This window comes from Accipiter gentilis, unplaced genomic scaffold (assembly GCF_929443795.1).
Source record: "Accipiter gentilis unplaced genomic scaffold, bAccGen1.1, whole genome shotgun sequence".
NCBI lineage: Eukaryota > Metazoa > Chordata > Aves > Accipitriformes > Accipitridae > Astur > Astur gentilis.
Genome location: NW_026060972.1, coordinates 3,525 through 15,699, shown reverse-complemented (window position 1 = coordinate 15,699; position 12,175 = coordinate 3,525). Strand labels below are relative to the sequence as shown.

Genomic DNA, 12,175 nt, shown 5'->3' with positions numbered 1-12,175 from the left:
GGCGCAACCGGGCCTCGCCGCCGCCGCACCGGAGGTGAGCCCCGGGGCGGGGCAGGGCGGGGCGGGACCCCACCCTCCCTTTTTTTTTTTTTAATTCCTTTCCACCACCCTCCCCCCGCCCACCCCCGCAAAAAAACCCCACCCCAAAAATCTCACACCCGCTCCTTTTCCCAACCAGGGAACGCCGGAGCCGGAGCCGCAGCAGCCCCCGGCGTCACCGCCGGCACCCGCCGAGGAGCCCCAGCCGGCGCCGCCCGTGAGCCCCCCGGCGCCGGCAGAGCCCCCCCGCCTCGCTGAACCCCCCCCTGCCACCACCGCCGCCGAACCGTCTCCCGCCGCCTCGCCGCCGCCGCCGCTGGTCACCACCGCCGCTTCGCCCGGTGTCGCCCGACCTTCCTCTCCCTCGCCGCCGCCGCCGCCGGTTCACCGCGCCGCTTCCAGCCCCTCGCCGGAACCCCCCCGGCGCCCCAAAACCCCGCCGGCGACTCCGGCCGCCCCGGCGCGCCGGGAGCGTTCGCCGAGCCCGCCGAAACGTTCCCGAGCTCGGCGCGACCGCTCTCGCACCCGCAGCCCACCTGGCACCGGCGGGAGCCGGCGCGGCGGCGCCCGTTCCCGTTCCCGCAGCCCCGTTCGGCGCGCCCGTTCCCGCACCCCGCCGCGCCGTAACCGTTCCCGCAGCCGCCGGCGCGGCCGGTCCCGCTCCCGCACCCCTCCGCGTCGCGGCCGGTCCCGTTCCCGCACCCCGCTTTGGCGACCCAACTCCACCAGCCCCATCCGGTGGCCCCTGCGGTCGCGGTCCCGCACCCCGCCGCGCCGCAACAAATCCCGCTCGCCGGCCCGGCGCGCCCGCTCTCGCTCGCGCTCCCCCCGCGGCCGCGCCTGGTCCCGCGGCCGCGCCGGCGGGCGCTGGGGACGTTCCCGGTCCCGCTCGACGGCGCGACGCCGCTCCCGGTCCCGCTCGCCGGCACGGCGGCGATCCCGCTCGACGGCGCGGCGCCGGTCCCGCTCGCCGGCGCGGCGCCGCTCGCGGTCGACGGGGCGGCGCGGGGGCCGCTCCCGCTCCCGCACCCCTCGGCGCGGCCGCTCGGGCTCCACGCCGGCGCGACGCAGCCGGTCCCTTTCTTCGCCCGATCGGCGCCGGCGCGGCCGCGGCCTGGGCCGCCGCAGCCGCTCCGATTCCTCCGGCAAATCCCGGCGCGGCGGGCGGCGCAGCCGCTCCCTCTCCTCCCCCCGCCCCAAAAAACGGGCGCGGGCCTCCTCCCGTTCCCCCTCCCGCCGACGGCGACGCAGCTCCACCGCGTCCCCCGCTGGCGGCGGCGGTGCCCGCAAAGCCAAGAGCCCCAGCCCCTCCCCCTCACCCCCCAAAACCAAAGCCCCCTCCCCGCCCCCCCCCCGCCCTTCCGGCGCCCCCCACCCGCCCCAAATGGGTGCCCATCGCCGAGCTGCACCCGGCGGCACCGCAGCCACCGCCAAACTTAGCCAAGGCGGTGGCAGCGGCCGCCCCCGGTGCTGAGGCCAAGCCCGCCGCCCCGAAGTGGGTGCCGATCGGCGGGGCGCAGCCGCTCCCCCCGCAGCCGGCGCCTCCCGGCACCGAGGCGGCAGCGACGCCGGCGACACCGAGTCCCGCCAAGGCGGCTGAGATGAAGGCGTCGACGCCGGCCACGCCGAGCGTCGCCAAAGCGGCTGCTGAGGCGAAGGCGGCGGCGACGCCGACCGCGCCAAATGTTACCAAAGCGTCGCCGGCTGCCGAGGCGGTGAGCACCGTCAAGCCGGCGCCCGCTAGCGAGTCAAAGCCGGCGCCCACGGCGCAGCCCGCTGCCGCCAAAGCGGTGCCGCAGCCAGAGGTGAAGCCGGCGACCGCGGCGCAGCCTGCCGGCCCCAAACCAGCAACCCCAACCGAGGCGAAACCGGCATCTTCGCCTCAACCGAGCGTCGCCAAGTCGCCTGCCGCTATGCCGGTGCCGCAGCAGAACTTGGGCAAAACACCGCCGGCGGCTGCCGAGGCGAGACCGGCAGTGCCACCGCCGCCGCCACCGCCACCACCCAAACCGGGACTCGCCGAGGCAAAACCGGTGACGCCACCGGCACAAACGACGCAGCAGAACATCCCAAAAGCTGCCGCTGCTGTCAAACCGGCGACGCCGATGCCGCAGCAGAGCCCCGTGAAGCCACCGGCTACGCCGCCGCCGCCGCCGCTGCTGACCGGACTGCCTAAAGCCATGCCGGTGGTCGAGCCGAGAGTGGGGGTTCCCCTGCAGTCCCCTAAACCGGCCGGCGAGGCCCGACCTGCGCCGCCGGCGTCTCCGAGCCTCCCCAAAGCCATGCCGGTGGTGACGCCGCCGCCGCTGAGCCAGAGCCTCGCCAAGCCGTCGCCGGGCATCGAGACGAAGCCGGCGCTGCCGGCGCAACCGCTCGCCCCCAAACTGGCGCCCAGCGAGGTGAGAGCGGCACCGGCCATGCCACAACCCAGCGTCGCCAAACCGGCACCGGCCACCGAGGTGAAACCGGTGTCGGCGGCCGTGCCGAGCGTCGCCAGATCGCCGGCGCAATTGCTGTCGCCGGCCACCTCAAGCCTGTCAAAGCCGGCGCCGCCGAGAGTTGTGGCGAGCGGCGCCGGCAAACTGGGCACTCCACCTCCGCCGCCGCCGGGCCTGCCGCGAGCGCTCACCGCCGGGCTCCGTACCATCGGCACGCCGGCGAAGCTGCTGCCGGCCTCGCGCCTCAGCCTGCCTTCCTCGCCCGTCGCCGCCTCGGCGCTGCCACCGCCCGTCCACAGCAAACCCGTCCCCCGGCTGCTGCCCGTCTCCAAACCGCTGCCGCCACCCAAAGCGGAGCCGCCGAGCGTCACCGTCGCCGCTGCCGCCGCGCGGCCACCAGAGCCCGTTGAGAAACCGCGCGGCCTGTCGCCACCGCGGCTCAGCCGGGCCACCGAGCCCGCTGGCGCCCCGCGCCGCGAGGAAGAGCGCGGTCACCCCGTGTCGCCACCCGTCCTGGAGAAGATGGCGCCCGAGCAGCCGGCAGCACCGATGGCAACTCCCAGCCCGGCAGTGCCGGGGCGGGAGATTCCCAAGGTGGAGCCGGCGGCTGGCGGTGCCACCACGGGCGCTAATGCCGCCGCTGCCGGCACTGCGGCCGCTCTAAGTCCGACCACCAAAGCCACCGTGGGAGCCGCCACCGTCACCAGTAAAGCCGCTGTGGACACCGCCACCAGTGCCACTACCGTAGGCGCTGCTGCCAAGGCCACCGTAGGTGCTGCCATCGCGGCCACCGCTACCCCTGCCACCGTTGCCGCCAGTACGAAGGCCACCGTGGACGCTGGCGCCGTGGGTGCCGCCGCAAAGGCCACCGTCGATGCCGCTACCAAGGCTGCCGCGGACACCAAGGTCACCACGGTCTCCGCCGCCGGTGCTGCCACCGTCAGCGGTGCCGCCGCCGCGGCCACCGTTGTCCCCACGGCCGTCTCCGCCGCGGCTGCCGCCACCAGCAGCGTCACCGCCAAGGCCGCCACAGGCACCGTGACCGTTGCTGGCGCAGGTGCCACCACTGCCGTGGCCACCAAGCACGCCATCGTCGCCGCCGCGGACGTCACCGGCACCGTCGCCATCAGTTCCGCCGCTGCCGTGGGCACCGTCGCCGCCGGCGATGTCGTCCCCAAGTCTGCCGCCGCCACCGTCGTCGCCAGCGCCAACCTGGACAGCGCCGGCAGTATCACCGGCGCGCGCAGCGTCACCGTCGGCAGCGCTGTCCCCGTTGCCACCGTGGACGCCAGCGCCGTGCGAACCAGCGTCGCCATCGCTCCCCGGGACGTCGGTGTCGCCAGGGCCGCCGTGGACACCAGTATCACCAGTGTCACCAGTGCTGCCGTCGCTCCCAGAGACCCCGGTGTCCCCAGTGCTCCCAGTGTGAGCAGGGCCCCCGTGGACACCAGTGTTCCCAGTGCTCCCAGTGTCGCCAGCGCTGCTGGTGTCGCTAGAGCTCCTGTGGACACCAGTGTCCCCAGCGCTCCCAGTGCTGCCGTCGCTCCCAGTGTCCCCAGGACAGCCACGGTCGCCAGTGTCGCCAGTGTCCCGAGGCCTCCCAGCATCGCCAGCGCTCCCAGTGTCACCAGAGCCGCCACGGACACCAGTATAACCAGCGCTCCCAGCGTCACCAGAGCCGCCACGGACACCAGTATAACCAGCGCTCCCAGTGTCACCAGAGCCGCCATGGACACCAGTATAACCAGCGCTCCCAGTGTCACCAGAGCCGCCACGGACACCAGTATCACCAGTGCTCCCAGCGTCGCCAGAGCCGCCATGGACACCAGTATAACCAGCGCTCCCAGTGTCACCAGAGCCGCCACGGACACCAGTATCACCAGTGCTCCCAGCGTCGCCAGAGCCACCATGGACACCAGTATAACCAGCGCTCCCAGCACCACCAGAGCCACCATGGACACCAGTATAAGCAGCGCTCCCAGTGTCACCAGAGTCGCCACGGACACCAGTATCACCAGTGCTCCCAGTGTCGCCAGGGCTGCCACGGACGCGATGGACACCAGCGCTCCCAGCGTCCCCAGTGTCGCCACCAGTGCTACCAGTATCGCCGCCAGCGTCGTCACCAGTGTCGCCAGGGCCGTCACCGACACCAGTATCGCCAGCGTCGCCACGGACACCAGTATGACCAGTGTCCCCAGGGCCACCAGGGAGCCGGCAGACACCAGCGTGACCAGTACCACCAGTGTGACCGGCGTCACCAGCCCCAGCAGCGTCGCCAGGACCGTCCCAGACACCAGTGCCACCAGTACCACCAGTGTCGCCGCCCTGCCCGCCGACTCCAGTACCGTGACCGACGCCAGCGCTCCCAGTACCGCCAGTACCGCCAGCGTCACCGTCTCCCCCATGGACACCAGCGACGCCGTCGTCGCCGTCCCGCTGCCCGGCCAGGAGAAGCGGAGCTCCTCTTCCTCTTCCTCCTCCTCTTCCTCCTCCTCCTCCTCGTCTTCCTCCTCCTCTTCCTCTTCCTCTTCCTCTTCCTCCTCGGACTCCGACTCCAGCTCCAGCTCCTCCGAATCCGGCCCCCCCTCGCCGGCCCCCCCGACCGACGCCGGCCCCGCAGGGTGAGCCCGGGGCTTCCTTTTTTGGGGGGGTGGGACGCGTCCCACATCCCCAGGGTTCCCTCCGGGGGGTCCCGCGCCATTTTGGGGTGACGCTTCTCCTCCCACGCCATTTTGGGGTGACGTTTCTCCTCCCGCGCCATTTTGGGGTGACGTTTCTCTCCTCCCATGCCATTTTGGGGTGACGTTTCTCTCCTCCCGCACCATTTTGGGGTGACGTTTCTCTCCTCCCACGCCATTTTGGGGTGACGTTTCTCCTCCCACGCCATTTTGGGGTGACGTTTCTCCTCCCGCGCCATTTTGGGGTGACGTTTCTCTCCTCCCGCACCATTTTGGGGTGACGTTTCTCTCCTCCCATGCCATTTTGGGGTGACGTTTCTCTCCTCCCGCACCATTTTGGGGTGATGTTTCTCTCCTCCCGCACCATTTTGGGGTGACGTTTCTCTCCTCCCACGCCATTTTGGGGTGACGTTTCTCTCCTCCCGCACCATTTTGGGGTGACGTTTCTCTCCTCCCATGCCATTTTGGGGTGACGTTTCTCTCGTCCCACACCATTTTGGGGTGACGTTTCTCCTCCCGCGCCATTTTGGGGTGACGTTTCTCTCCTCCCACATCCCCGGGGTGACTTTTTTTTGTCCCGTGTCATTTTAGGGTGACGTTTACCTCATCCCACGCCATTTTAGGGTGACATTTCTTTTGTCTCACGTCCTTGGGGTGACATTTTTCTTGTCCCACATCTCTTTGGGGTGTCATTTACCTCATCCCATGTCATTTTGGGGGGACATTTATCCCATCCCACATCCTTGGGGTGACATTCACCTTGTCCCACGTCCCCAGGGGTTCCCTCCGGGGGCTCCCACGCCATTTTGGGGTGTCATTTACCTCGTCCCACGTCCTCGGGGTGACATTTTTTTTGTCCTGTGTCCCTTTGGGGTGTCATTTACCTCGTCCCACGCCATTTTGGGGTAACATTGATCCTGTCCTGTGTCTCCTGGGGTGACATTTCTCCCGTCCCACGTCCCCCAGGGTTCCGGGGGGTCCCACGTCCTTTTGGGGTGTCACTTATCGCGTCCCACGTCCTTGGGGTGACATTTATCCCGTCCCACGTCCCCTGGGGTTCCCTCTGTGGGGTCCCGCGTCATTTTGGGGTGTCACTTATCCCATCCCGCGTCCTTTTGGGGTGACATTTATCCTGTCCCATGTCCTTGGGGTGTCACTTCTCCCGTCCCACACCATTTTGGGGTGACATTTATCCCGTCCCACGTCCCCTGGGGTGACATTTACCTCATCCCACACCATTTTGGGGTGACACTTATCCCGTCCCACATCCCCTGGGGTGACATTTATCCCGTCCCACGTCCTTTTGGGGTGACATTTCTCCCATCCCACGTCCTTTTGGGGTGACATTTCTCCCGTCCCACGTCCTTGGGGTGACATTTCTCCCGTCCCACGCCATTTTGGGGTGTCGCTTCTCCCGTCCCACGTCCCCTGGGGTTCCCTCTGGGGGGTCCCACGTCCTTTTGGGGTGACATTTATCCCGTCCCACGTCCCTGGGGTGACGTTTATCCCGTCCCACGTCCTTTTGGGGTGACATTTATCCTGTCCCATGTCCTTGGGGTGTCACTTCTCCCGTCCCACACCATTTTGGGGTGACACTTATCCCGTCCCACATCCCCTGGGGTGACATTTCTCCCGTCCCACGTCCTTTTGGGGTGACATTTCTCCCGTCCCACGTTCCCTGGGGTGACACTTATCCCGTCCCACGCCATTTTGGGGTGTCGCTTCTCCCGTCCCACGTCCCCTGGGGTTCCCTCCGTGGGGTCCCACGTCCCCTGGGGTGACGTTTATCCCGTCCCACGTCCTTTCGGGGTGTCACTTATCCCGTCCCACGTCCCCTGGGGTGTCATTTACCTCGTCCCACGCCATTTTGGGGTGTCACTTCTCCCGTCCCACATCCCCTGGGGTGACATTTCTCCCGTCCCACGTCCCCCAGGGTTCCGGGGGGTCCCACGCCATTTTGGGGTGTCACTTCTCCCGTCCCACGTCCCCCGGGGCTGTTCCCCAAACTCGGGGGCCGCGTCCCCGGGACGTCCCGTCTCTCGTCCCGCGTCCCTCCGGGGCGTCGCCGCCGCCGCTCACCCTCTTCTCCCCGCAGGGCCGACGCCGCCGCCGACACCGCCGCCATCGTCACCGCGCCGGCGCCGACCGACGCCGCCGCCGCCGCCCCGGCGCCGGCGGAATCCCGGGAGGGCCGGAGCCCCGTCGTCACCCGCCGCAAACGCCGCAGCTCCAGCAGCTCTTCCTCCTCCTCCTCCTCGTCCTCGTCCTCGTCCTCTTCCTCCTCCTCCTCCTCCTCGTCCTCCTCCTCTTCCTCTTCCTCCTCCTCCTCCTCCTCCTCCTCGTCCTCTTCCTCTTCTTCCTCCTCTTCTTCCTCTTCCTCTTCCTCCTCCTCCTCCTCCTCTTCCTCAACCGCCTCGGCGGCTCCGGCTCCCGCCGCCGCCGCCTCCGCCGCCGCTGCCGGCACCGCTGGGAAAACCTCGCCCCACGGCACACGGTACATGGAGCCCCTCCCCGGCGTCGCCGCCGCCGCCCCCGACCCCCCTCCCCCTCCCCAAACCCCCACGGGCGACCCCAAATCCCCGGCCCCGGCCACGCCCGCCACGCCCGCCACGCCCCCGGCCGCCGCCTCCGCCGCCGCCTCCTCCTCCTCCGCCGCCGCCGCCGCCGCCGCGCCGCCGGCGTCCGAGAGCGACCCGCCCCGCCCCGCCCTCCTCTCCCTGGCCACGCCCAAACCGGGCGCCAGCCTTCCCCGCCCCCCCGGCTCCCTCCTCGCCCTCACCCCCGCCCGGGCGGGGCCGCGCCCCGCCTCCCGCCCCCCCGGCTCCCTCCTCTCCCTCGCCCCCGGGCGGGGCGGGGCGGGCGGATCCCCCCGCGGCCCCTTCCCTCTGCTGGGAGGGCGGGGCGGCGGGGGCGGGGCCTTCCCCCGCCCCGCCACCCCTTTTTTAGCCACCCCGGGCCGGACGGCGGGGGGAGGCTGTTACCCCCGGCCCCCCGGCTCCCCCTTTTTGCGAGGGGGCGGGGTGGGAGGGGGCGGGCTCTGCGCCTTCCCGCCCGCCGCCCGATTGGGCACCTGCCTCCATCGTTTCCAGGGTAACGTGGGGATGGGGTGTCCCGGACGGCTGGGTTCCTGCCTCCACCGTTTCCACGGTAACGGCGGCTTGGGGTGCGGCGGCGGCGGCGGCCGATTGGGCGGTTGCCTTCACCGTTTGGCGGGAAACGGCGGGGCGGGGTGCTGCTACCACCACCACCACCACCGGGGCGGGGCGGGGGGCGGGACCCCGCCGCGAGCCCCCTCCCCGTTCGCCATCACCCCCGCCATGGCCTCCCGCATGGCCCAGTACGGGATGGGGGCGGCCCAGTATAACGCCCAGTACGGGATGGGCGGGGGCCAGTACGGGATGGGCGGGGCCCAGTACGCCATGGGCGGGGCGCAGTACGCCATGGGCGGGGCCCAGTACGCCGCCCAGTACAACAACGGCGTCGCCCAGTACGGCGCCGGCGGCGGCGGCGTGAACGGGGCCCAGTACCAGTACGGCGGCGCCGCCGCCAACCAGTACGGCTCCCAGTACGGGGCGGGGACGGGCGGGGCGGCCGCCGCCCAGTACGCCCAGTACGCCCAGTACGCCGCCCAGGGAACCGAGGTCGCCCAGTACGCCGCCGCCGCCGGCACTGCCGCCACCGCCGCCGGTAGCGGGGAGGCGGCCGCCGCCCAGTACGCCACCAGCGCCGCCCAGTACGCCGCCGCCGGCGCCGCCCAGTACGCGGCGGCGGCGGCGGCGACGGGCGGGGCCGGGGCGGAGGCTTCCCAGTACGCGGCCGCTACTGGGGCCCAGTACGGCGGGGCCGGGGGCGGGGCCTGGGGGGAGGTCGGCCAAGAGTGGGCGTCCTCGGGGACGGTGGCCGGAGGCGGGGGGGTCACTTGGGGGTCCTGGGTGTCGCCCGCCCCGTAGCCACGCCCTGACACGCCCTGCCGGAGGCGGAGCCGTTGCGTGTGGGGTTGGATTTTTTTTTTTTGTTGTTGTTGTTGTTTTTTTTTTTGTGTGTGTCCCCATCCGCCCCCCCCCCCCCCCCTAAAAAAAACAAACTAATTAACCCGTCCCACCGTCGCCACCGTCGCCACCACGGGATTGGTGGAGGTGAGGAGCCGTGGGGCGGGGCCGGGCGGGGCAGGGCGGAGCGTTGTATATCGCTTTTTTTGGGGCGGGGCGGGGGGTTGGTTGTTTTTTGGGGGGTGGGGTTGGGGGGGGGGGGGGGCAGAATGAGACAGATCCGTGGGGTGAGTTGTGCCCGCTCGGGGGGGGCGGAGCCGTGGGGCGGGGTTCGTTATCGCTTCAGGGGGGCGGAGTTCGTTATCGCTCGGGGAGGGCGGAGCTCGTTAGCGTTTGGGGGGGGTGGGTGGGCGCAGTTCGTTATCGCTCGGGGCTGCTGGGGGTGGGCGGATCTATGGGGCCGGTCGGAGTCATCCCAGGTTATGGGGCGGGGCGGGGCCGAGCGCCACGCCCGCTCAGGGGCGGGGCGCGCTGTGCCCGGTTCGTTAGCCTGGTTTTAATTAGCGGGGTGGGGCCAGACACACGTTCGTCGGGGAGAAAGCTGTGGGGCAGGCGGCGCCCGCGCTCGTTTGTGGGGCCGGCTCACTTGGGGGGCAGCCGTGGGGCAGGCGCCCCACTTGGGGGGCAGAGGGTCCTCCGTGGGGCCGGCTGTGGGGCAGGGAGGGAGGTTATGGGGCCGGCTATGGGGCAGGGAAGGGAGATGTGGGGCCGGCTATGGGGCAGGGGAGCTGTGGGGCAGGGAGGGAGGTTATGGGGCAGGGAGGGAAGTTGTGGGGCCGGCTATGGGGCAGGGATGGAGGTTATGGGGCAGGGAGGAAGGTTATGGGGCCGGCTGTGGGGCAGGGAGGTTATGGGGCCGGCTATGGGGCAGGGAAGGGAGATGTGGGGCCGGCTATGGGGCAGGGAGGGAGGTTATGGGGCAGGGAGCGCTATGGGGCGGCGGCTACGAACCGTTTTTCCTTCCTACTGGGCGTGGCGGGGCGGGGCAGCGGGCGGGGCGCCGTGGGGCTGACCCCTGTCCCCCGCAGCGCCGCCGGGTGCCGCCCGCGCCGAGGACGCAGCAGCCGCTCCCCGGGGCCCCCGCGGCGGCCGGTGGCCGGTAGGTGTGGGGCGGCGGTGGCGGCGGACCCGCCCTTGCCCCGCCCTTGCCCCACCCTCCTTCCCTTGTTTGTTTTTTGGGGGGGTTTTTTGGGTTTTTGGTTTTTTTTTTTCTCCTCCTCCTCACCCCTCTCTTCTCTTGCAGCTCCCCATATAGCCCTGGAGCCCCGCCCCCTTCTCTCCAGACCCCGCCCACTCTCTCCAGACCCCGCCCTTTCTCGCCACGCCACGCCCCGACCCCTCCCGCCACGCCGGGCCGCGCCCTCTGCTCCTCTCCCCGCCCCCACCCCCCCCCTCCCCTCCCCTCCCCCCCCGGTTTTTTTCTCCTCCTCTGCGTTTTACAGATAAAAGGCCGATGGCAGCAGTGGGTGTGGTCTGTGGGGGCGTGGCCCGGGCGGGGAGGGGCTTGGGAGGGCGCGGTGGGGGCTGGGAGGGTGTGGCCGAGGCGGGGTGGGGCCTGGGAGGGTGTGGGAGGGGCTTGGGAGGGTGCGGGAGGGGCTTGGGAGGGTGTGGCCGAGGCTGGGAGGGTGTGGCCGAGGCAGGGTGGGGCTTGGAAGGTGTGGTCTGTGCGGGGAGGGGCTTGGGAGGGTGTGGCTGAGGCAGGGTGGGGCTTGGGAGGGTGAGGGAGGGGCTTGGGGAGGGTGTGGCCGGTGCAGGGAGGGGCTTGGGGGGAGGGTGTGGTCGAGGCAGGGTGGGGCTGGGGAAGGTGTGGTCCGTGCGGGGTGGGGCTTGGGAGGGCGTGGACCAAAGGGGTGGGGCATCAACTCCCCGGGACCCACAGCACCCGCGGCCCCGCCCCTTGGGACCCCTGGCCCCGCCCCCAGCCCCTCAGACTCCACCCCCCCCCCCTCCGATCCCTTTGGGCCCGCTCAGGTGGTGGAGGGGGGGGGGGTTGGGCGGGGACGGGACACACCCTACACGGGCCACACCCCCCCCTTGCCCCGCCCCACCCTCCCTCGCGATCCCGGGAAGGGGCGACCCCTCCCCCACCTCTGGCACCAGGATCTCGCACGAGGAAGGCGGAGCCACAGGTAGCGCGTGGGGGGGGGGGGGAGGGGCGGGCACCTTTATTGAGGGGGGGAGGGGGGAGAAAAAAAACGCGACACGCGTGAAGCCCGCCACGCACACGCGTGTGCCAGACCGCGACGCCCGCGCGAGGACACGGGACCGACGCGTCGGGACACGCGCCGATCCCGCGACACGCGTGTGCGGGTCCGTGTCACACGCGTGTGCCGGCCCCGTGTCACACGCGTGTGCGGGTCCGTGTCACACGCGTGTCCCTCATCACACGCGTGTTCCTCCCCCCCGGTCACTGTGTGTGTCCCTCCCCTCCGTGTCCCGCCCGTGACACGCGTGTCCCGCCCCGTGTGACACGCGTGCCGTCGCCGTGTGACACGCGTGTCCCGCCCGTGTGACACGCGTGCGCTCAGGGCAGCGGCGGCTCCTGGGCGCCGCCGGTCGAGTCCTGCGGCTTCATGACGTCGGGCAGTTCGGGGGGGCTGGAGAAGGGGTCGATGCGCAGCGCCTCGAACGCCTCCTCTGGGGGGGGGGGGAGGGGTCAGCGCGCCCCAAAAAAAAACCCCCCACGTCTCCCCAAAAACGCTCCGGGAAACCGACGTCCCCCCGGGAAACCGACGTCCCCTCAAATCCCCCCAAAACCACTGTCAGAACCCCAAAATCCCCCCAAAAACGCTCCCGGGAAACCGAAATCCCCCCAGAAACGCTCCCGGGAACCCAAAATGCCCCCAAATCCCCCCAAAAACGCTCCCAGGAAACCAACGTCCCCCCCGAATCCCCCCAGAAACGCTCCCGGGAAACCCAAAATCCTCCCAAATCCCCCCAAAAACACTCCGGGAAACCAAAATCCCCCCAG

At 70.7% G+C, this 12,175-nt stretch overlaps 1 protein-coding gene across 1 annotated transcript; it reads left to right on the top strand.

The window, feature by feature from the left end:
- Nucleotides 1-278: 278 nt before the first annotated feature.
- On the top strand, nucleotides 279-9,346 carry LOC126037232 (mucin-19-like; the record flags this gene model as incomplete). The annotated part of the gene is made up of 2 exons (XM_049797502.1): nucleotides 279-5,098; nucleotides 7,251-9,346. Coding segments are annotated over 2 exons (6,675 nt in total), but the record flags the coding sequence as incomplete, so codon positions are not given.
- Nucleotides 9,347-12,175: the final 2,829 nt, after the last annotated feature.